At 36.3% G+C, this 24,956-nt stretch overlaps 1 protein-coding gene and 1 pseudogene across 2 annotated transcripts; both read right to left on the bottom strand.

Moving 5' to 3' along the window:
• Positions 1 to 12,153: 12,153 nt before the first annotated feature.
• On the bottom strand, positions 12,154 to 16,678 carry LOC110774307 (shikimate O-hydroxycinnamoyltransferase-like). 2 transcript variants are annotated; one of them, XM_088250459.1, is made up of 3 exons: positions 15,929 to 16,067; positions 14,277 to 15,612; positions 12,154 to 13,326 (listed from the first exon to the last, which is right to left on the bottom strand). In XM_088250459.1, the coding sequence occupies exons 2-3, from the start codon at positions 14,478 to 14,480 to the stop codon at positions 12,421 to 12,423; spliced, it is 1,110 nt and encodes a 369-aa protein (XP_088106585.1). In that variant the 5' UTR covers positions 14,481 to 15,612; positions 15,929 to 16,067; the 3' UTR covers positions 12,154 to 12,420. The 2 variants fall into 2 exon arrangements, with proteins under 2 accessions (XP_088106585.1, XP_021834541.1); XM_021978849.2 differs by lacking the exon at positions 14,277 to 15,612 and having other exon boundaries at positions 15,929 to 16,678.
• A 7,149-nt stretch (positions 16,679 to 23,827) lies between these two features.
• On the bottom strand, positions 23,828 to 24,870 carry LOC110774315 (shikimate O-hydroxycinnamoyltransferase pseudogene; annotated as a pseudogene).
• Positions 24,871 to 24,956: the final 86 nt, after the last annotated feature.

Raw genomic sequence — 24,956 nt, 5'->3', positions numbered from 1 at the left:
CTCGATTGAGGGCCGAGGCCGAGGTAGAGCAAGGTCACGGCCAAAGGGATTAAAGGCAAATCATCACGTGACAGCAGGGTCCCAGGCTTCATTTAATGAAGTAGTATCTGTTTAATGCAGCAAAACCCATTGGCCACAAAGTAGCATTTAATGCATGAGGGAAGGTGGGAAGTGACTGAAGTCAGGATTTGGTGATGAAGATCAGAGTGATTAGACGTGGACATTCTCACAAGGATTCTGACAGCTTGAGATGTTGGTTCACCAGCTATCCAGGCAATAAATGCGTCTCCACGGCCAGAGGTTCAGAACCCACGATTGAGCGCGGCGGCCGAGATTCACCAGGATTTCTGGGGTCTCATCACCATACTTCACGATCCCAAATGTCGATTGGACTACCCACTTGCACTAATCGGACTCCACTATGTGCAAATTCAGCCTCGATTACTCATCCAGGGACTCTTCCTATAAATACAAGACTCGAGCTACATTCAAAGGGTTCAAACACCAAAACAAGCCTCCCACGGAGCAACTTATTTTCTTCTGTAATGCACTTTCAATATCTTTACTTGCTTTCCTAGGAGTAGTGTTAGGTTGTAAGCAGAATCCATTCATCAATATATCATACGACCCTTGATTTTCAAGGCGCCGGAGCACCATCTCTGTTTGTTCGTTCACTCACCCCATATATCACACGACCGTCGCTCCCTGAGCAGCGCGCCGGAGCACCGCCCAAAACCCACCACCAACACCACCACTCGACGGCCTTGTAGTTCAGGCCGTGAACCTAACAGCCGAGACCAGTTCCTCTCTCGGCTACAATCGTTTGACTAGGAAGACAGATCAAACAGGCGCACCATCCACCCATCCAACACTCACCGAAACATCAATGCACGGTAAACCGTGCTGGCACGCCCACGCACAACCGCACCGCACCCAAAAGCAGGAAACCCCGTGTTAACGCACATCCCCTCGCCCCGGAACTCCAGGCCGTGAGATTTGCGCGGCAGACAGGAACATGAAAATAGAATGAAAGATGACGTAAAGTTACCCCATACACAGCTTGAAATGATATATAAATGACCCATTATCCCCATAGACAGACTGAAATATGCAACAAACATGATACACAATGATGTCAGGATAGAAAAAAGTTTCTCACGTAAGAGGTGGTTTCTCAAGGTCCTGAATTTTAAACAAAATTGGAAGGGACATTGACATTCAAAAGTAAATTTAACAAAGATATGGCATATGTGTTGTAGGGTGCATAACCATATCCATGATGATACATAAATGACCCATTATCCCCATAGACAACCTGAAATATGAACCAAACATGATACACAATGATGTTAGGATAGAAAAAAGTTTCTCACGTAAGAGGTGGTTTCTCAAGGTCCTGAATTTTAAACAAAATTGGAAGGGACATTGACATTCAAAAATAAATTTAACAGAGATGTGGCACATGTGTCGTAGGGTGCATAACCATATCCATGATGATACATAAATGACCCATTATCCCCATAGAGAGCCTGAAATATGCAACAAGTATGATACACAATGATGCCAGGATAGAAAAAAGTTTCTCACGTAAGAGGTGGTTTATCAAGGTCCTGAATTTTAAACCAAACTGGAATGAGCATTAAAAAATACATATAAAGAACAAAGTTGATATTCAAAAGTAAATTCAACAGAGATGTTGCATATGTGCCGTAGGGTGCATGATGATACATAAATGACCCATTATCCTCATAGATAGCCTGAAATATGCAACAAGCATGATACACTAAGTTGAAGATCATTACACTTCCTCTAATTATTACTTCAAATTTAGATTTTCACGATCCCTAGTTGAAGATAATGTTGCAACGAGTTTGTAGAAATTCTCGGTGTATTTTTATGACTTTTTATAAAAAATTTGGGAAAATTTTAAGGTTAACACATAAAATTGAAACTCTAATGACACGTGCCGCTCACAAGAATGACACCTGTCGCTCACAATAATGACACCTGTCAGAAGCACTAACAACGCACCATTCAAGTGCTGCCACTTGTCATTCTCTTCCGTTTATTACTATTTTTGAATTATTTAACTTCCAAAAATCATAATAATTCATTAAATAGCAAAAAAAATACATAAAAAGAAAAGAAAAAAGTGGGAAATACCCCACATCTAAAGGCCACCAAGATTATTATCAATGGCTAGAGACATCATTCCTCCAGCTTTAATACAACAAACCTGATGTAGACAACTTTGGCAACAACCAAAAAACCAAAACATAAGGCTCTTATCTTCATCAGGTATTTAATGCAGCAGTGAAACAATTCTTTCCATACCTATAAAGGCACTTCACTCTTCGTCATAGATCACACTTCAAGGAACCATTCCAACAAGCAGAGCACCAGAAAATTTTCTCCATTTACACAAGGTTGGCCATCCATTCAACAGTTAAGAATGTAAACAATATAAACAAGGAGCAAACACAAAAAACTAGGGATGCACTTTCCATAACTAAATTCTTTCATTGTAGAATTAATGAAAGCTGTATATAACCCTATGGTGAAGGATACATATGTTGTACTGGCCTTCAACCTGCCCTTGTGGTTAAGTGCGCTTGCACTGACTCCTAATGGTCTTGGGTTCGAAGGTTGGTACCACATTCTCTACAAAAACCCAAAAAGGATACATATGTTGTAACCCCAGCACCAAACTGATCCATCATCTGCCCTCACACAAGTAAAGTTAGAACAGAGTAGAATCATGTTCGCCATTCAACTATTTTTTTTGTGTTGTTAGTTTAAAAATGATTCAAGCTAAACCTATTTCTAGATGTATATTCTTGGTTCTGATGTCTACTATCCTCTACGGTTAGTTCACAAGTTATTGTGAAGCCTACAAGAACTAAGCGATGAGCTCCATATTCTGGTATCTGACTCCTCTGGCATCTCATGTACGAGGTTTAAAGCTTCCTCCAATTGGCCACTCAGACCAAGCATGTCCACCACATATGCGTAATGCTCTATTTTTGGATCAATTCCATACAAGCTCTGCATCTTGTTGCAATATTTTAGCCCCTTCTTAACCAACCTAGCATGGCTACACGCAATTAGAACTCCAATAAACATAAAGCCATCAGGCTTCTGCCCCAAACTTACCATTTCTCCAAATAGCTCTAAAGTTCTTCCTGAAGAGTTTGATGAACTTTGAGCATCTAGTGGATCCTCCAATAAGGATTCTTGTTTGACTTGAGTGAGAAAGAATGGAAAAATTGTGAAAACAAAAACTAAGAAAAGTGAGGAAGTCTACAAGTATATAGCGTGCAGAAAGAATCACAAAATAAATAAATAAAGCCTTATCTTTGTGCAACACCAACATACCATCTAACAATCAAAGATTGAATAAACTCACAGCAATCATCTGAACAGTTCTAAATGCCCATTTCATTATAGAATTTTCACTTTGTTGAGAACCCAATTACTAGTAAAAACATCAAAATCTGACTACAAGCTAAAACTCACTAATAAGAGCAAGACTGTGGTAAGCACAAGCGGCATAATAACCCAAAAGCGATTAAGGTAGAAAAGACTATTTCCATGTCATGTGTAGATCTGAACCCTTAAAGCCCCAAATTAACCCAAATCCACCAAGAATACCATTGATTTGTAAGAATCCCATTAAAAGTCCTAAAATGGATTAAATAAATTTCAACAGATCTATACCCTAAACTATAAACACATTATTCACCCATTTTAGCCCCAGAAATTTCTAGGTTGACAAAAACATGTTAAGATTTAAGGATGATGACAATTAAATAAGAAGAGCTTGATCAATAAGAGATAGATGAACTTGCCGAAGACGACGTCGTAGGAAGTGGGAAAACGGATGTGACCATAGAGGTTGTCAGAACTGCTGGAGGAGGCTGACGACGATGATTAGGACTTTGCAAACGAGCACTCTGTCTCTGAGACCGCTGTTGATAATGGCTTTGAGAATTCCAAAGATAGAGTTGTATTTGTACTTGGGCAAAGAGAGAAGAAGAAAGGGGAGTAAGAGAGAAAGGGGGTTTTATTTGTTGGTCTGCATAAAAATGAAAGAGATATCAAAAGAGAAATTGAGAGAGCAAGACAGAGCTGCAGATTAAGATGAGGGAAACTGAGAGGGCAGAGAGAGAGAGAGAGGGAATTCAAGGAGAAAGGTATCGATTATGACTAAGGAAAATAGGAAGTGCAGGCGAGATTGGAAAACGCGCGCTAGGACACGAGGCTAAGAGGAAGTGCAGCGTACCCGTTTCTATTGTAAGCTTGTTTTTTTCTCTCCAATCGTTCAGATGACTTTGGATGGCTAGGATTAATTCTCATATAATGTTCTCATTTTAGTGTTCTCACCTGATCCGAATGGAGCAAACACACTTACACTCAAAAGTAGTGGTTAGACAGCCCGAGAGGACCGAAGGTTAAATACAACCCAGCGTGGCTGAAGATGAGCTCGGCCCAAGGTGGCTGAAAACTTTGTCTTGTCCTAATGAGACCGCAATATTAGAATGACCCAATGAGAATAACCCCATCCTAAAATAACTCGTTAAACTTCGTATGGCCCAATAGTAGAGAGATGCCCATGTGCCAAGTGCCACTAAAATGGTCAACCGTCATTAACCCATTTTTTTCTGCCTAAGAAAAGCTGCAACAAACAAAACAAGAACCCGAACGAAGAAAACCCCTTAGAGAGCACACCACCTCATGCTGAAATTGGGAAAGGAAACATAGTATGTGGGGGCAGCATAGAGATCGAGAAGCATGCCGAGAGTCAGATGACATAAAGAAATACCACACTAAACAAAACATAAAAAACCCAGACTCGACCAGTGAACCCTAAACAAAACAAAACACCACTACAACCCCAACAAATAACAACCCACCACAACCTAAGATTGTCAAAGAAAAACCTCCTATGCGTGCATAGTTCTTTGTACAGTGCAGAAATGTGGTCATGAGTGTCAAAGGAGAGCCAGCAGAAGCAAGAAATGCCATCTTTTTGTTTCTTAATCCAAACCCCTAACCGAAAAAGCAAGGGGGACTAAGATCGTCCTCTTAGCTTGACAAACTTCCAACGGAAGGTCATTAGAGTAGGAATGTTTATCGGATGCCTAGCTTATAAATGTTCCATTGGACACCTCAGGGAGACCTGGGAAACCCCCTAGGCTGGTCTCTTGGGCCTTATCAGCAATACTCTCACCAAAACAATCTGAGAGCATAAGGTATCACCCAAAAATTGCTCAACGTCATTAAATACTCCATCACCACCAAGATCTGCAGTCCCCATCGAAGAATAACCAAACAAACCCCTAGAGATGAGTAAAAGGATGCTACCCAACAACCCTAGCTGTAAAAAAACCTTGCCCAACACCGATTCTCTTGATCAAGCCTCCCACACCAATTCTCATGATCAAACCTCCCAAACAATATATGGTGTATTTTTCTGAAAGAGAAGCTTGAGATCGCTGGACGTACATTAGAGGGGCTATAAGGAAAGCCAACTCCACCTTGACCGCCAATCCCAACGAAACATGTGGCGAAGCAACTGAAGGGGCGGATAGGGAGCATCGCAAATCATTAGGGCAAACTAGTACCATCGCGAAGTCAAAAGGAACAAGACCATACACGAAGGAAACCAACACCTAGGATATGAGAGAGACAATACAAGGCTAGCACTCCGAAAACAAAGCAATGAGTGACGGTAGCGACTTGACGTGGAAGGTGTTTTAAGGCGTCAATATTGGAAGTTACACTACGACTGTTTTTACATTAAAGCAAAACTCATAAGTTAAACCAGATTGTAGCATAGATGACATAAAAGCCTTACCATATTCTCTTTTTTAAACTTTGAGAGGGAATTTAATGTTAAAAATGAACGGAACATACACCGAGCATGAATCTATGTTGGGGGCTATATGGGTGATGGAAAAAAGTTATACCTCGCAAGTGCACGAATCAATATGATACACTACTACAAAAACCACTTTGCGCGACGAATGATTTTTGGTCGCGCAAAGGAAAATTTCGTCGCGCAAAGTTTGCGCGACGAAATTTTGGTCGCGCAAATTCTGTCGCGCAAAACTCATGGAGAAAGGGTTTGCGCGACGGCCAAAATTATTCGTCGCACAAAGCCACTTTGCGCGACGAAGGATAACAACTTGCGCGACGAATCATGACGACTTTGCGCGACGAAAACAACAACTTTGCGCGACGAATATTAATTACTTCGCGCAACGAATCCTGAAAACTTTGCGCGACGGACAATATCAACTTTGCGCGACGAATATTAATTACTTTACGCAACGAATATTATATACTTTGCGCGACGAAAGTTAATGTCGCGCAAGTGTACTTTGCGCGACGAATGTGAACGTCGCGCAAAGGTTTGCGCGACGAAATATTCATTTTTTTTAATTTTTGTTTTTTGAAAATTTTAAACTAAAATAAACTAATTTAATAGTTTGCGCGACGAAATATTTTGTCGCGCAAGGTTTTTGACATTTTTTATTATTATTTCTCTTATATCAATTTCATTATATTAATTTTTTTAAATTTAATTTAATTGTATGATTTTATTTTTCTTAATTACTTTAATTTAAATTGACATATTCAAAATAAAATTACATAAGAAAAATAGTGGTCAAATTATCCAATATACATAATATTCAAAATGTACACTTAAATTAACAAAGTACAATAATAAAATCTACAAGCCTCTTATATCAAATCCTCAACTTTAGCCATCAAAGCCTCAACAATTCCCTACAAAAAAAATAAATAAATATTGTCAAATAACAAAACAATAACATAAAATAATGACAAATAATTGGCATAAACTCATAACTAACTCCACAAACACATATCAATGAAAAAAATTTAAAATTTACAGAGAAGTGAGTGTGAGAGAATTAGAGAAGATAGTGAGAGAGAGATGAGAGAGTGAGTGAGAGTGAGAGATGATGAAAAGAGAGATGAGAGAGTGAGTGAGAGAGAGAGAGAGAGATAGTGAAGAGAGAGATGAGAGATTAAGTGAGAGGAGTGAGTGTGAGAGAAATGGTAGGATTTGGGGAGTGGGAAAGAGAGAAATGGTAGGATTTAGAAGACATTGAGAAAATGGTGGAGGAGTTATTTTGCTTTTAAAGAACGTATCACTTTGCGCGACGAAACAATGTATTGGTCGCGCAAAGTGTTTAAAAAAAATTTTAAAAAAAATTCCTATTTTCGGTGCCCGCCAAATTTTTTCAGTTTTGCGCGACGAATTTCTGGTCGCCCAAACTTTTGCGCGACCAAAATATTCCCGCGTCCCATTTTTGGTGCCCGCCAAATTTTTAGAGTATACTTTGCACGACGAATATTTATATATTGGTCGCGCAGAGTCGAAATTTTTTTTTTTTAAATCCCATTTTTGGTGCCCGCCAAATTTTTAGAATATATACTTTGCGCGACGAATAATTATATATTGGTCGTGCAAAGTCGAAATTTTTTTTAAAAAATCCCATTTTTGGTGCCCGCCAAATTTTTAGAATATATACTCTGCGCGACGAATAATTATATATTGGTCGCGCAAAGTCGAAATTTTTTTATTATTTTAAAAATCCCATTTTTGGTGCCCGCCAAATTTTTAGAGTATACTTTGCGCGACGAATATTTATATATTGGTCGCGCAAAGTCGAAATTTTTTTTTTTTTAAAATTCCCATTTTTGGTACACACCCAAATTTTGAGAGTATACTTTGCGTGACGAAATAGCAATTGGTCGCGCAAAGTCTTAAAAAATATTTAAAGCTAGTAATAAATACATATACTATTCAATTTCTTAAGTGTTATACGTACAAAATAAATAAATTTAAAGCTACTCAACGATCCAACCGTCAAACTTGTTTGTTTATACTTCGAGATCATATACACCAAAATTCAGAAAAAATAAACATTAAGAGATCAATTAATGGGACAAAATATTTCGACGGTTATAAACGAAAAATCATGATTTAACGGTTATTTCAACCCTGATTTTGATGATTTTTTACAGCTACACTCCTTGACCCTGTATGAATACAATGATTGCATTCGATCGTCAATTTAAAATATTTACACTAGTAGATACCACAAAATCGTATGTTATATTTAATAAAAGTATAAATAAACTCTTATTTGTTAGTGAATATATTGTTTTCATGGCATACACATTCTATGAAACTAGTTTCAACGATCCAACCGTCAAATTTGTTTGTTTACACTTTGAGATCATATATGCCAAAAATCGGAAAAAATAAACATTCAGAGATTAAGTAAAAGGACAAAACTTTTCGACGGTTATAAACGAAAAATCACGATTCAACGGTTATTTCAACTCTGATTTTCATGATTTTTTACAACTACACTCCTTGACCCTATATGAATACAATGATTTCATTCGATCATCAATTTAAAATATTTACACTAGTAGATACCACAAAATCTTATGTTATATTTAATAAAAGTATAAATAAACTCTTATTTGTTAGTGAATATATTGTTTTCATGGCATACGCATTCTACGAAACTAGTTTCAACGATCCAACCGTCAAATTTGTTTGTTTACACTTCGAGATCATATACGCCAAAAATCGGAAAAAATAAACATTCAGAGATTAAGTAATAGGATAAAACTTTTCGACGGTTATAAACGAAAAATCACGATTCAACGGTTATTTCAACTCTGATTTTCATGATTTTTTACAGCTACACTCCTTGACCCTATATGAATACAATTATTGCATTCGATCGTCAATTTAAAATATTTACACTAGTAGATACCACAAAATCTTATGTTATATTTAATAAAAGTATAAATAAACTCTTATTTGTTAGTGAATATATTGTTTTCATGGCATACGTATTCTACGAAACTAGTTTCAACGATCCAACCGTCAAATTTGTTTGTTTACACTTCGAGATCATATACGCCAAAAATCGGAAAAAATAAACATTCAGAGATTAAGTAATAGGATAAAACTTTTCGACGATTATAAACGAAAAATCACGATTTAACGGTTATTTCAACTCTGATTTTCATGATTTTTTACAACTACACTCCTTGACCCTATATGAATACAATGAACCACTTCGATCGTCAATTTAAAATATTTACACTAGTGGATACCACAAAATCTTATGTTTTATTTAACAAAAGTATAAATAAACTCTTAATTGTTAGTGAATATATTGTTTTAATAGCATATGTATTCTATGAAACCAGTTTCAACGATCCAACCGTCAAACTTGTTTGTTTATACTTCGAGATCGTATACCCCAAAAATCGGAAAAAATAAACATTCAGAGATCACGTAATGGGACAAAACTTTTCGATGGTTATAAACAAAAATCACGATTAAACAGTTATTTTAACTCCGATTTTGATGATTTTTTACAGCTACATTCCTTGATCCTATATGAATACAATGAACCAATTTGATTGTCAATTTAAAATATATATTTTCTAACAAAAACCCAATCCGAACTACAATAATATATTTTTCTAACAAAATAATTATTTTATTTTATTTATTTTTGTATAGACTTTGCGAGACGAAGATTATTATTTCGTCGCGCAAAGTCATCCAAATTTTTTTTTATTTTTTATTTAATTTTAGTAAAGACTTTGCGAGACGAAGATTATTATTTCGTCGCGCAAAGGCATCCAAAAAATTTTTAAAATAATTTTTTATTTATTTATTTTTGTAAATACTTTGCGAGACGAATCACTATTTGTCGCGCAAAACTCTGTGCACTGAATTCTAGTATTCGTCGCGCAAAGTTACTTTTCGCGACGATTCTTTGCCGTCGTGCAAAGTTTTGTCGCGCAAAGTGACTTTGTGCGACGATTTGTTTTTCGTTGCGCAAAATTGAGTCGCGTAAGACTTTGAGCGACGATGATTTATATTTGTCGCGCAAAGTCACTTTGCGCGACGAATTTTGTTTGGTCGCGCAAGGGGTTTTTTTTAGTAGTGATAATTTAGCAAGCAAATACGAGAGTCGTTCCCATAGAGATTTGTAAAGTTTATCAATTAATTCCAAATATGAATACCTTAAGGAATATAGAAAATAAAATGAAATATTAAAACTACTAAAATAACCAAAAATAAGATTACTCAATTTTAATCGAAGTGTTGAAAATCAAGAAAATAAAATAACAGAGGTTGAAAATTGGTTTTGAAAATCAGTGGATGAAAACTAGGATTCCAACTTCACCATAACAATCCTATTCTATGTATTGAGTTGATTTTGAGAATAAAATTCCAATTCAATTCCAAGGCTTCGTTCTTTCTTTATTATGATGATTCGTTCGGCCACGGTGTCACCAAGTATCCTCAATTAAACCCAACTAATGAACCTTGTAGCCAAATTTAATCGAGAACCCATTAAAGTTTACAAAGAACAATCAAGAACCAAGAAGTGTCTTAGCTTGAACCCCGGCTTTAACAACAACTCATTCATTCATAGTGCATATAAGATTAGGGATGAACCCCTCACCCAACCTTATCTTAGACAATCCAAAATACCTATAACTGCCAATTACAAGTATCAAGATCACAATTATAATAATGAATGAAAAAAGGAATATAAATTGATTAAAAATAAGTATTAACTCAATAACATAGAATCATCATGTTAGGTTACATCGGATCCCTAGCAAAGAATTTAGTTACCCATAGCCATCTTAGAAACAAACAATATACTTATGAACAGAAAATACAAAGTTTGAATTAAGATGGAAATACCCTTAGATGAATCCACTATAGTTGAACTCCTCCTCCGGCAAATCTTGAAGGCTATGAACGGCTAAGAAAGTGAGTATGTGAATTGAGTGATTTGAGATATTGAACAATACGCTAGGGTTCTCCCTTCAAAGCTGGTCCAAAAGATGTATTTATAGGCTAGCTTCTAGGTTTTGGAGAAAAGATAGGAATTAAATCCCTCTAGAATAGGGAATTTGTTCTCCTAATGTGATTAGGATTTGACTTTTGATGCACTTCCTTTGACCAGACCAAACGCCAACTGTCCCAGAAAAATAGCTAACTTATAATTGAATTAACACAATGTTTTGGTGCCTCATAACTGCCCAGGGACATCCAAAAGCTTGCTTTTCAAGAATGGTAACTTGTGATGCTAAGTTGTCAAAACTTGGGCATAATTCCAGCACTGGCCTACTGGTACTAAAACTAATGTAACTTCCTCTAAAAAACTCAAAATCACGAACCGTAAAATTCTCCAGAAACTAGACTTCCAGAGATTTCCAAGAATATAGAGCACGTTATTTGGTTCTTCTAGAGCACTTACAGTTAAATCCGTAAAGTTGACCCATCTACACAGGAAGTTTCTTGAGTTCCAAGTTACTAATTCCAAATTTCTGACTTCTTTGCTCCTTTTCACCATATTTTTCTGTTTTTTTTAGCTCCAACTCAACTTTAGGGACGATTTCTTACAAAACTCACACTAAACACATCAAAACAACCAATTTCACATAAGAAACTAATGCAAATCATAGGAATAGGGTATAGAAAAAAGCACAAATATGGAGTTATCAATGGGCTATAGTCCATACATATTTTTTTTCAATTTTTTAAAAATGTGATGTAGTATTTAAACACAACCAAAAAAATAAAATAAAAATTAGCTGATAATATCAATACTGAATGAATCATTAATGATTTTAATTCTTCAAAGACTCGAATGGTGCAACTTAAATAGTTTTATGTTGTATTTGCATTGCATGTTTATTTATTATTTTCTTTTATGTATTAGATACATTTGAGGGGTATATGGATTATTATGTCCTCTATAACTAGGTGTATCATATTTTTTTGTTATTAATAAAATTCGCTCGTGCCGTTGAATTTTAAGGTAAATCCAGCTCAGTCCATTTTAAAATCCTGAATCTGTCCCTGACCCTTTGTAAAGTCAAAATAACAACAAGATCACAAAGATATACATGTGTAGCACAACTTTCTAATAATAGAAGGATGTGGGCAGCCTTAGCTACAACTCGCAAAAGCACAACTTCTTAATTTCTCTCACGAAATATATGTGAAGGAGAATTACAATATCAGAAACTCATGACAAGAATATACAGGAAACTCATCAATTTAAGAAAATCAGAATTGATATTAAATTCAGATTTCTTTTTATTTGATGAGAAAGAGAAAATTAAGAATCACAATAAAACACAGCAAGCATGGTGGACAGGAAGTCCACCACATGCACCAATACATTCATGGCTTTTGAAACAAAGCTTGCAATACTCAATCAAGCAACGTGTACAAACCAATACACAACCGTAGAGGTGAAGAAGAGGACAGCGTTTCAAACCGAACATGATCACCAAATTTCTTCAACGGTCTCATTTCCTTAATTATATGTCATACAACAACGTGGAAAATAATTTCATGTCCTCGGATTTCAGAGAAATGACCAGTGATAAACTCCCATCGTTTGTTGCACTTGGTAACAAGAAAGAAATCCCGTCAAATGGAATTGCACCAGGCCCCATGAAAATGGGTCGACCCCACCCAAAATCGGCATCATGAATCGGCAGCCTAGTCCAACTGTTTATGCGAAGATTTGGGCAACAAATCGACGGAGGACCCATAATAAGTTCAGAAAGACAAGGATGATGAAGCTCAAGATAGTCAAGGACTGATCTAAAATAATCATTGTCCATCCGCACCAAAGCATCATGAACAAAGCTTGTAGCATACCATGTTGGCTTCGATTGGAGATCCCCTGCAACAGAAATTGGTGTGGTTCTGAAAACAGCATTGCCAAAGAAATGAGGTGGGAGTGGGGGTTGCAATCTGGACCGTGCATCGGTGGCAATAAGTAGTTTGGTGTCTTGATCATCCGAAAGTCTACGTGCCTTGCAAGCACATCTCCAAATATGACCTGCCAACGTCTCAAATGAGCTATAGTTGATTGTATTAATATTATTCCCGCCATCTTCCTTAGACTTGTCTTTCAAGATGTTGAGCTGCTCCCTCGTCAATTTAAAAATGGACGTAGTAATATTACTTGTACTTTTCAGATTATCAGAAGGTTTCATTTGTGGAGAAGGTTGGTATTCAATGTGGGGGAATGCAGGCTGAGGTGGGTCTCGGGCACGAAGTAATGTCCTGTCCAGGAAAGGCGGTTTAATATTTGAGAGATCACCACGAGCAATATCAGACCATGTATTTATGAAGTGGAGACCAGAAACTCCATCTGCAACGCGGTGGTCCATGCCAACACCAAGTGACACTCCACCGCATTTGAAGTACGTGATCTGCATTTGCATATATATATATATATATATAGACATTAAAATCCAGAACAACATATGTATGTATGTGTAGAAAAGGTGAATTTGATAATCTCATTGATATAGTATATGATATATATATATATATATATATATATATATATGTACAATTGGGCTAACCTAATTACGGGCTAACCTAATTACGCGTAAACAGGAAACGCGATAAAGAAGTAACTAAAAATCTTATAGATATGAATTGCAACACAAAATAAGTAGTGCAAAGCTAAGAAACCGAAACAGTAGATCACCGGTGATCAATACGAGATGACATGTCATTAACAATATATATTATATGTACACGTAAATATCCCATGTTAAAGAATTCCCTATTTTCAGTTAGTTGAGTTAAAATTTCCCATCTGAGAAGGTGTGCATGTTTACTATTTATGCATCAACCCTAATCATCATGCGTTCGGCGTTCTAAAGAAGAAAAGATCAAAACCACCTAATTACGTCCTATAATAAACTTGCACAACGTACCTCCAAAACTGGTAAATAATCCCTTCTCCCGTCACGAGTCCCAACTTTCTATATATTCTTTTTAAACTAGAAAGAAAAGGGAAAACCAGATCTGAAGTAAGGAGCAAATGCTGCACTTCAAGTTTTATCATACCACTACAAACAACAAGGTACATGCACATGCTGCACATTAAATCTTTAAGGGCTAACGATAAAAAAACACCATGTAGGTTTGGGGTGGTTCTCAATATGGACCCCAGGGTACCAATTTTGTCAATTTACACCCTTACATTTGCAACATCGTCCAATTTCATCCTTCCGTTAAGTTGACCGTGTGGTCAATCGTTAAATGCTGATGTGTCTGTTGTGGGATCCACCTACTAACAAATTTTTTTATTTAAAATCTGCAATTCCTAAAAAATGATATGATTAAATTAAAATAAGGGCTAATTTACCTTTGGAGTTGGAGTCTGCGAGTCCATCGGAGCAAATAGAGAGGTTGTGTCTGGCTTTGGCAAGCAGTTTCTGGAATTCCATGCATGACCTTTGCTAGGTGTTGAGGTCGGGGGAGGAAGAGTCATCATGGCGTCTCTCTCTCTCTCTCTCTCTCTCTCTCTCTCTCTCTCTCTCTCTCTCTCTCTAAGCTTTTCGTTTTTCATTTTTGATTTCTGGGCAGATCTGCAAGGGCCCTTTTGGGGCTTAAGATCCCTTTGTTCAATTTCTCTTCCTCCATCTGCATTTTCGCCACTAGCATTTTCATTACTTCTAGGTTTTTTGGGTCTTCGACATCATATGGGTCTTGAACGTTGTGACTCTTATTCTCTGGGATCCACAGTCGAAGGCGCGATTGTGACTCTTATTCTCTGATATGATTAAATTAAAATAAGGGCTAATTTACCTTTGGAGTTGGTGTCAGCGAGTCCGTCGGAGCAAATAGAGAGGTTGCGTCTGGCTTTGGCAAGTAGTTTCTAGAATTCCATGTGTGACTTTTTCTAGGTGCTAAGGTCGGAGGAGGAAGAGTCATCATGGCATCTCTCTCTCTCTCTCTCTCTCTCTCTCTCTCTCTCTCTCTCTCTAAGCTTTTCGTTTTTCATTTTTGATTTCTGGGTAGATCTGCAAGGGCCCTTTTGGGGCTTAAGATCCCTTTGTTCAATTTCTCTTCCTCCATCTGCATATTCATTATTTCTGGGTTTTTTGGGTCTTCGACATCATATGGGTCTTGAACGTTGTGACTCTTATTCTCTGGGATCCACAGTAGAAGGCGCGATTGTGGGCGTGGCCATGGCAGATCTGTTCTGGAGGTGGGGGTAGTGGAAGAGAAGGAAGAGGAAGAAGAATGATGAGGGCAAAGCTGCTGGGTTGGGTTTAAAAAATAATAATAAACTTAACAATGGCAGCGGCTGGAAATTTTCTAGATTCGTCGTCTGCGCTGGTTTCCAGGGGCTGGCGGCAGCACTGGGCTTGTCGGTCAAAGATCCTGGTCGTGGTGGAAGATAGAAAAGAGGAAGGAATTAGAGGAAGATGAGGGTGTGGATAACAATATGGATCTAGAGGGGCTGGGATTTTTTAAGTTGAATTTTTTAAACTTTATGTTTTTTTTTCGGTCAGAATATTATTTTATTATTTTAAATAATTTTTTTAGTAGGTGGGTCTCCCAGTAGACACGTCAGCATTTAATGATTGACTACACGGTCAACTTAACGGAGTGATGAAATTGGACGATGTTGCAAACATAAGGGTGTAAATTGATAAAATTGATACCTTGGGTCCATATTGAGAACCACCCCAAACCTGCAAGGTGTCTTTTGTCGTTAGCCCAATATTTAATTACTGCATAACCAAGTTGGGAATGGTATAGATACTTGTTGGAAGTACACCAGATAGTTCTCCATGAAAAATGATGCAATGAGAATATATATATATATATATATATATATATATATATATATATATATATATATATATATATATATATTTGGGATATTAGTGTACTTGTTGGAAGTACACCAGAGAGTTCTCCATGAGAATGTACCTAAACAAAATACACATTTATTTGACAAAAATCACAAATTTTAAAATGAGACTTTGGATAATAATTTCAAAATACCTGTAACACCAAAATCGGATGTGAGGATATCCCACCAGAGTAATCAATTGTCGGGATTAGTGTCAGGAAATCGGGACTAGGAGCAAAATCACCAAAATCATCAACAGCAGAGCTGCTCTCCGCTACAACAAAGACCACTCCCTCCGCATTGCAATCAATCTCCACACGGCCGTTCTGGTCATTGAGCTTGAAGCGACCGGCCATGGGGTAGAAGGGCACAAGGGCCTTGCCTAGGGCCTGCTTGAGCACTTCCTTGTCAAAAAAGTTGTGCTCACCACTTGGTCTGTAAAAGTAAACACTGGATGTGTGTAAGGGTGGGAACGCTAGGTCTGAATTGGAGAGCCACAGGGAGCCCCGAGGCGTGGACTCCTCGGCTGGCCTCACCATTGTTGACTCCCTTATGCTCACCATCACCTTCTCCGCCATCTTTTCTTTTTCTAGTTCTTTTATGAGAAAAGAAGATAAGAAAATTAGGACCTCTTTCTTGTGATCACAACTTACAACACAAACACAGGACTAGAACCAGGATCGATCAAAAGTGAAAGTGGAAACGGAAACTGAGGAAGATAGTATTAAATGTAAAATCTTAGAAATAATTAATCTTATCTACAGACACCCCAAAAGATACATGCTTTAAAGCAGGAGATAACACCGCCATTTATATATGGTGCTTTGCGAACGTTGCGAATGGCAGCTGAAGTCGGCCGACGGGTAGTTGGAAATTTCATGGCTCCACATGACTTTAGTTGGAAAGACATAATCGATTTTTTGGCAGGCCCATTCTCTGCATGGAATCGACTGATGGGCATAATTTATTTTAAGGCAAAATGACTTTCACTGGTTTAGATTGGGAGCTTTAATATTCTCTTAATTTTAACCGTTAAGACGAGAACTCCCACGGGTCAAAGACATTGTGCTCACCGCTTGGTCTGTAAAAGTAAACACTTGACGTGTGAAAGGGGGGAAACGCTAAGTCTGAGTTGGAGAGCCACAATGGGCCTCGAGGTGTCAGCGTCGACTCCTCTGCTGGTTTCACCAAAGTTGACTCCCTTATGCTTACCGTCCCCTTCTCTGGCATCTTTTCTTCTTCTATTTCTTTTTTCTTTGGTTTTTCAGAAGAACACACCATTCTGGGCTTGTCCAATATAGGTCCCTACAAAAAGAAAAGATGCTAGAGAAGGGGACGGTAAGCATAAGGGAGTCAACTTTGGTGAAACCAGCATTGTGGCTCTCCAACTCGAGGCCCATTATGGCTCTCCAACTCAGACCTGGCGTTTCCCCCCTTTCACACGTCAAGTGTGTAATTTTACAGACCAAGCGGTGAGCACAATTTCTTTGACCCGGGAGTGCTCGTCTTAATTTATGAAAATTGTACTGAAATTTCAATTACAAAGTAACTGACCTAGTTTTTTTTATTTATAATTTTTTTGGTAAATAATATACCTATATTTTTATACGTATATATTTATATTTATATTTTTCATATGTACATTATTCGATATGTAATTTACATTTTTTTTTTGGTTTGCAATTTTAAGGGGCGATATGTTAGAGGGGATGGCAACCAAAAGAAATGGGGTGATTGATATGCTATTAATAGGGAGTATTAATTACAATTATGACAGTTAATGAAATGCTTGGAATAAATTATAAATAAAGTATGAAGTTTGGTGGCAACGATGTAAAAACATAGGAATACTATGAACTCTTATATCCTACTGGTAATTTAAGTTTGAAATTGGGTTTTACGCATAGATTTATAAAATGATGGGTATATGTCTAGGAAATAGAAATTGTAGGGACCTATATTGGACAAGCCCTTAGTAAATTGAGCTTAGACCCATAAAATTCATTTTAAATCACCTACAACCCTTCCCTTTATTTTTCTATTTAAAATACCCAATTTTTTCAAATAATACCCGATGACTAGGATCCAACTAAGCAAGTCACCTAATATAACTTAAAATCTTATTTATTGCATTTTTCGAATTCCAAAACTACCCTTATTTATAAGTTAATGTGTTATAGGGGGTATAACTAATGACACACGTTGAATTTGGAAAGATATCCAAATCGTTGTAATGGATGTATGAATTAATTTAGAAAATTATTTGAAATTAAATATTAAATTCAACATTAGTAATCTATAGGTGATTAACGTTTTGGTTTATTTAATAAAAAAATTATGTTGTTTTCCTTTTATAAATTATACAACTAGTAATCTATTTGATTATAGTTTTATGAACAATAGTGTACATTCTAATTATGTTGAAAAATAATTTGATAATCTATTTATTGTTTGTTTTTTGAAAAACCTTTTTTTTTAAATGAACCTATTTTTTCTCTAAATAATGTACCTATTTTTTTTTTCCTCTAAATAAAGGACCTATTACTTGTTTTATGAAAAATAATTTGATCATCTTTTTATTGTTTGTTTTATGAAAACAATGTTTTTTTAAAATGAACCTATTTTTTTTCTCCAAATAATGTACATGTTTTTTTTTCTCTAATAATATACCTAGTAAAACAATTTACCTAGTATAACGAACCTATTTTTTGGGTAAATTTTGTATCTATTTTTTTCTCTAAATAATGTACCTATTACTTGTTTTATGAAAAATAATTTGATAATCTATTTATTTTTTGTTTTATGATTTTTTTTTAAATGAACCTATTTTTTTTTCTCAATAATGTACCTATTTTTTCTCTCTAATAATGTATACCTAGTAAAACAATTTACCTAGTATAATGAACTTATTTTTTTTCTTCTAAATAATGTACCCATTTTTAATTTATAAAAAATATGCACAAATTTCAATTATACAATGTACCTATTTTCTATAAATTATTGTGTACCTATTTTTAATTTATGAAAAATGTATGGAAATTTCAATTGCAAAGTAACTGACCTAGTTTTTTTTTTAATTTTTTTGGTAAATAATATACCTATATTTTTATATGTATATATTTATATTTATATTTTTCATATGTACATTATTGGATATGTAATTTATATATTTTATTTTTGGTTTGAAATTTTAAGGGGAGATATGTTAGAGGGAATGGCAACCAAAAGAAATGGGGTGATTAATATGCTATTAATAGGGAGTTTTAATTACAATTATGGCAATTAATGAAATGCTTGGAATAAATTATAAATAAAATATGAAGTCTGATGGCAACGATGTAAAAACATAGAATATTATGACCTCTTTTATCCTATTGGTCATTTAAGTTTGAAATTGGGTTTTACACATAGATTTATAGAATGACGGGTATATGTCAAGGAAATAGAAATTGGAGGGACCTATATTGGACAAGTCCTTCTTTTTTCTTTAGTTTTTCAAAAGAACACCATTCTTTTTTCTTGTAAGAACAGAAATTTTACGACTTGTTTCTATTGATTACAAGTTACAACACAAACCCAAGAGTACAACCAGAACTAAATCGATCAAAAGTGAATGTGGAAATATTCTGAGCGATTTCCCAGAAGATACATGCTTTAAGGTTGATAACACTGCCATTGGTATATAGATATATATATATATATACAAATGGCCGCTGCAAGTGTTGAACATTAGTTGAGAATTTGGTTGTCGGCTTCACATAACTTAGTAGAATGTTAGGTTGGAAGAGATCGATTGGAGTGCAAGTCCATTTTCTGCATGTAATTGACTGACGGTGTACCTCCCAACCAATTTCTGCATGCCATCCAACTAATTTTCTTTCTGTGTACAGTGTACCCTCCCAAAAGTTGCAGAACTTATGTAGATTAATGGACATAAATTTTTCAACTACCAACTGCAACGACCAACTACATAGCATTTATTCGATGCGTAGTGGGAATTTAAATTCAAACGTACACGTATAATATTTTAATGGGAGCTTTAGTAATATACTTAAAATAGGGGCTGAAATTATAAAAAAAAACCCCACATGAAATGCACTTTAGAAACATACCCAAAAACCATTTACTATATAAAAAATGAGCGTTGAAGTTTCTATAAATTACATCTCTAACATTGATATAACTTAAAACAAGTCCAACACAAAAAACTCGACAAAAAAAAACCCAAAACAAGCCCAGCCCAATTTTTTTTAGAAAACTCAAACTTAAAAAAATAAAAAACTAAAATCAAGGAGCTGTCCCCACGACCCTTCTCCACCGATCCTCCGTAAACCATTTCATAGAAGTACATTGTTAATACCATGTCATAGAAGTACATTGTTAATATCATTTCATAGAAGTACATTGTTAATACTATTTCATACAAAAAATAAAAAAAATATCCAAAAAAGCCTAGCAAGACATCCGATATCTTTTGCAAAAACCACCTCCAATTGTCCATAGTTTCACCACATACAATCACAAAAGCAAAAGGAAATACCTCTACAAGAAAGAAAAAGGTACACTGTTAATACTATGTCATAGAAGTACATTGTTAATACTATGTCATAGAAGATGTCGTGAGTACTAAAATCTCCACAAGCTCTGATTACCACCTAGTAAAACAACATCCAAACTTACACAACTACGTATTGCTTACATTATCAATGATAGACACGAGAAGATCATCTGACAATTTCAAGTCAGATTCCATAAAAACATAAATTTCCTCGGAGAGTTAGACAGTAAAAAAGTAGTACAATACTCACTTCTTCTCTCACTCAATGAACCCGGTTTGTCTCAAACCATAGAGCTTAAATGCAACTGCAAGTAATTAACAAACAAGAAACATAAGATAACAAGACACACACACAACATGTAGATCGGTTCATAATTGTATATCATTTTGTATCCTTCTAGCTTATGATTCGGTTATGTTTTTGAGTTAAACTTGTGCTTTTAATCCCTTTTGTGTTTATCATTCAGCTCATTGAGCTTTAGGTAGGAACGGTGGCTTTGGATAGGAAATGATGCAAAATGGTGCAAAAACGTGCCGACTGAGTTAGCAATTCGTTTCAGCCTTAACTCCTTCCTCCGAACTTGGATTGGCCCAAATAACATGTGGTTGAAAGATGACATTCTAAACTTCAAGATGGACGGCTCAAAGTCATTAATTGCTTAAGGGAAGCCTAATTCGTGAGCCCATGAAGTTGCTAGTCATGCTGACATGAGGATGAGCTGATTGTTGCTTAGTCATGATGAGCTATGCATGAGCTATGGTTTCTAGTGGGATTTGTTGGTGAAGTGCAGTAGCCAAATAAGAAAAGAAACTGATTTTCTATTGCATTAGTGTGTTTGGTAAGGTTGGTGAAGGCATAATCAATTCAGAATTCTTCTGTCATTCTCCCTATAAAATACCACATCCTTCCCACACCAAATTGTGACACATCCTGGGATTCACAATCCCACAAATCACTCCATCCATCCTCCAACACTCCCATCATTTTCCCAAACACATTCAGTGACAGATCCTGGAATTCACACTCCCACAATTCATCCATCCTTCAGAAATCATCCTCAAACATTCCCATAACCCCAAACACTCCTGCAATCAACCCAAAGCTCTAAATAGCCCCAAATCACCAAAACTATCCTAGCAAGCCTCTCTTCCATTTCCCTACGAATTTCCTCTTTTTCAGCCACCACCACTCACTCAAACTCATCCTAGATGACATCCATATCCTTCATACATCCTTCTAGACGTGGGGAAGTTCTTGGAGAAGCATTAGATGTGGAGAAGCCCTCAGAAGCATTGGACACCACAAGAACTTCATAAATGGGTTTTTCTACTCTTATTGCATTCATTGTGTTTTCTTATTTCTGTTCAAGTTTCTTTCCCTTTATGAGTAGCTAAACCCATAACTAGGGCTTTGATGTAAACTAACATGAATATTCTGGGTTTATAAATTTCAAGTTTCAAGTTTGATTCATAATTCATGTTCTTATTCATTATGCCTACCTACCTATATGCTAATCGAAATGCCTAGCTACCATTCAGATTTGTGTATCTTGGTTTGAATTAAGAGTAGACACCATGTTTTAATTCAAATTGAACTATAAATAGGAAGAGTATGTATGGACATTCGACAACAGGGATTAGATACATACTTGGTTGTTTAAAACATTCTTCTATGCTTAATGGATTCATAATGCTTAATTTTAGGTTAGACAATAGATGATCAAATTAGGGAATTAGGAATACAAGGTTAGGGCCAGACACCATGGCTTAATCATACTTTAGTTAGAATCAATCTTTGAATATGAATTGGACTTGTCACTTGAATCCTTATAACCTAGAATTGAATTGTTATGGTGAATCAAATGCCCTAGTCTCCAAATATGTTTTTCAACAAAACCACTCTTCGTTACATTTGTTTACTTGCCCTTGTTTGCAATTTCATTTTGCTTCATTTGTTTTGACAATCACAATCACTCTCACTTTAAATTCTATTTTAGACTGAACTTCCTACTTTCTTGAATTCGGTAATCTAAGTACATAACTAATTTTAACTTCTCAGTTCTCGTGGATACGACCTCGTACTTGTCTTGCTATACTACTAATTGGCCTGGGACTGAACGAAAGTTCTTCCCTGGTTATGTGCCCAAGGTTACCCTATTCTTTTTAGTGTTTCTAATTAATCCAATTTTCTGTTTCAGGTAGTTTATGTCTAACAGGCCATTCCTTGAACAAGAAAGGTCTTCGTTCCAATGTTCAGGATCTTTGAACGCAGGACCATCGTTGCAACCCAACCGGGTGATCTCTGAAATTTAGAATTGTCTAGAAAGAGAGTTGTCAATTGTAAAAGAGCAAGCTCTTGCCATATTTACAGGTCTTGCTCTCCACACTGGCCTTCCTAGTTCTTCACCTTAAAATTCGGAAGCAAGTTCAGACCAAGAAGAAGAAGAGATGGCTGCCAATGAGTTCATGGGAGACCTTGATATCCCAACAATTCCATCATCCCCTTCAAGCATTTTGCTATCCACTGTAGCTCGAAACTATGAGCTTAAATCTTCTCATCTTAATATGTTACCTTCCTTTTATGGTTTATCTAATGAAGATACATTGACTCATATAAAGGATATTTTTAATGTTATGAGTTCTTTTCCCTTGACAGGTGTGACGGAAGATCAACTTCGAATGAGAGTATTTCCATACACTTTAAAGGATAAGGCGAAGTATTGGTTGAATTCTTTGAAGCCTAGTTCACTCACTACATGGGCTGCCATTCAAAAGAAGTTCCTAGAAAAATACTTCTCCATGCAAAAGACCGACATGCCCAGGGACAAGATCTTGTTATTTGCACAGCAAGATGATGAATCGTTTTGTGAAGCATGGGAGAGATTCAATGGGCTGCTCCAGGGATGGCAATTTTCCCCGCAGGTAAGGGTCTTTGTGGGGCTTTGACCCTAATGGGTTGGGTATGAAGGACAAAAAACGGGTATGGGGAAATTATCGGGTATGGTGATCGGGGAGGGGCGGGGATAATATTTTAATCCCCAACCCGAACCCGACCCGTTAAGAATATATATATATATATATATATATATAATTTATTTATTTATTTATTATATATAAATATATAATATTAGGAAATCTCTTCGAACTTCAATTGAGGGAATATAGTAATAGGAAATCAAATCAGCCGACATAGGGTTCTCTATAATAACTGCTTTAAAGTTGATAACACCCGCTATTTATAGATGGTTCTTTCCGAAGGACGTAGCTAATGGCAGATTAGTTGGAAATTTCATGGCTCCACATGACTTTAGTTGGAGAGAAATAATCTATTTTTTGGCAAGCCCGTTTTCTGCATGGAATCGACTGATAGGCATAATTAATTTGTAGGCAAAATTACTCCATCTTAGCCCTTCTTGGGCCTTCTGCTTCTGCTCTCTTTCTTTCACTAGCTTATATTGGGAGATTTAATCCTACCTTAACTACAACTTTGATTTCTCTCTTACGAAAAATATGGGAAGAAGAATTAAAAAGAAACTCATAAGCATATACAATCAACGTTTAATTTAACAAAATCAGACGTTATAAAATTCAATATTCTTTTTATTTCATGAGAAAGAGAATGCCACTAAGAATAACAAGAAAATACAGCGGGTATTGTAGACAAGAAGACCAATACATTCATGACTTTTGTAACGAAGCTTGCCATACTCAATCAGAGTCAGAGAAACCGATACGCAACTTTAACTAGGAAAATGATTTCATTTCCTTATATGTCATACAACAACTTGGAAAATGATTTCATGTGCTCATAATTCAGAGAAATGATCAGTGATAAGCTCCCATCATTTGTTGCACTTGGCAATCAGAAAGACAACCCGTCAAATTGAATTGCACCAGGCCCAATGAAAATGGGTCGACCCCAACAAAAATCAGAATCATGAATAGGCAGCCTAATCCAACTGTTTATCCAAAGATTTGCAGAGCCGACAAGCGGAGGCTTAACAAGTTCGGAAAGAGAAGAATGATGAAGCTCAAGATAGTCAAGGAATGATCTAAGATAATCATCGTCCATCCGCACCAAAGCATCGTGAACACAGCTTGTGGCATACCATCTTGGTTTCGATATTTGATCCCCTGTTGCAGCAATTTGTGGGGCTCTGAAAACGGCATTTCCAAAGAAACCAGGTGGGAGTGGGGGTTGCAATCTGGACCGTCCATCAATGCCAATAAATAGTCTGGTGTCTTGATCATCAGGAAGTTTACGTGCCTTGCAAGCACATCTCCATATATGACCTGCTAAAATCTCAAATGAGGTATACTTCATTGTATTAATATTTTTCACACCACCTTCCTTAAACTTGGATTTCAAGATGTTGAGCTGCTCTTGCGTTAATCTAAAAAGGGACGTAGTAGTATTAGTTGTGCTTTGAAGAAGATCAGAAGCTAATTTCATTTGTGGAGAAGGTTGGAATTCAATGTGGGGAAATGCAGGCTGAGGTGGGTTTCGGGCACGAAGTCATGTCCTGTCCAAGAAGGGTGGATTAATATGTTTCAGATCACCACGAGCGATAGGTACAGAGTAAAATCAAGAACCATATTTTAATTCAAACATACACATATAA

Source organism: Prunus avium, chromosome 3 (genome assembly GCF_965620075.1).
Source record: "Prunus avium chromosome 3, drPruAviu1.hap1.1, whole genome shotgun sequence".
NCBI lineage: Eukaryota > Viridiplantae > Streptophyta > Magnoliopsida > Rosales > Rosaceae > Prunus > Prunus avium.
Note: the sequence above shows the minus strand (reverse complement) of the source record. Positions and strands in the feature narration are given on the sequence as shown.

Excerpts from the sequence above, each read along its gene's own strand:
- LOC110774307 (XM_021978849.2), bottom strand. The coding sequence starts at position 16,354 with ATGGCGGAGAAGGTGATGGTGAGCATAAGGGAGTCAACAATGGTGAGG. Across the intron at positions 13,327-15,928 it reads ATCCGATTTTGGTGTTACAG|ATCACGTACTTCAAATGCGG; the intron begins GTATTTTGAAAT and ends ATGCAAATGCAG.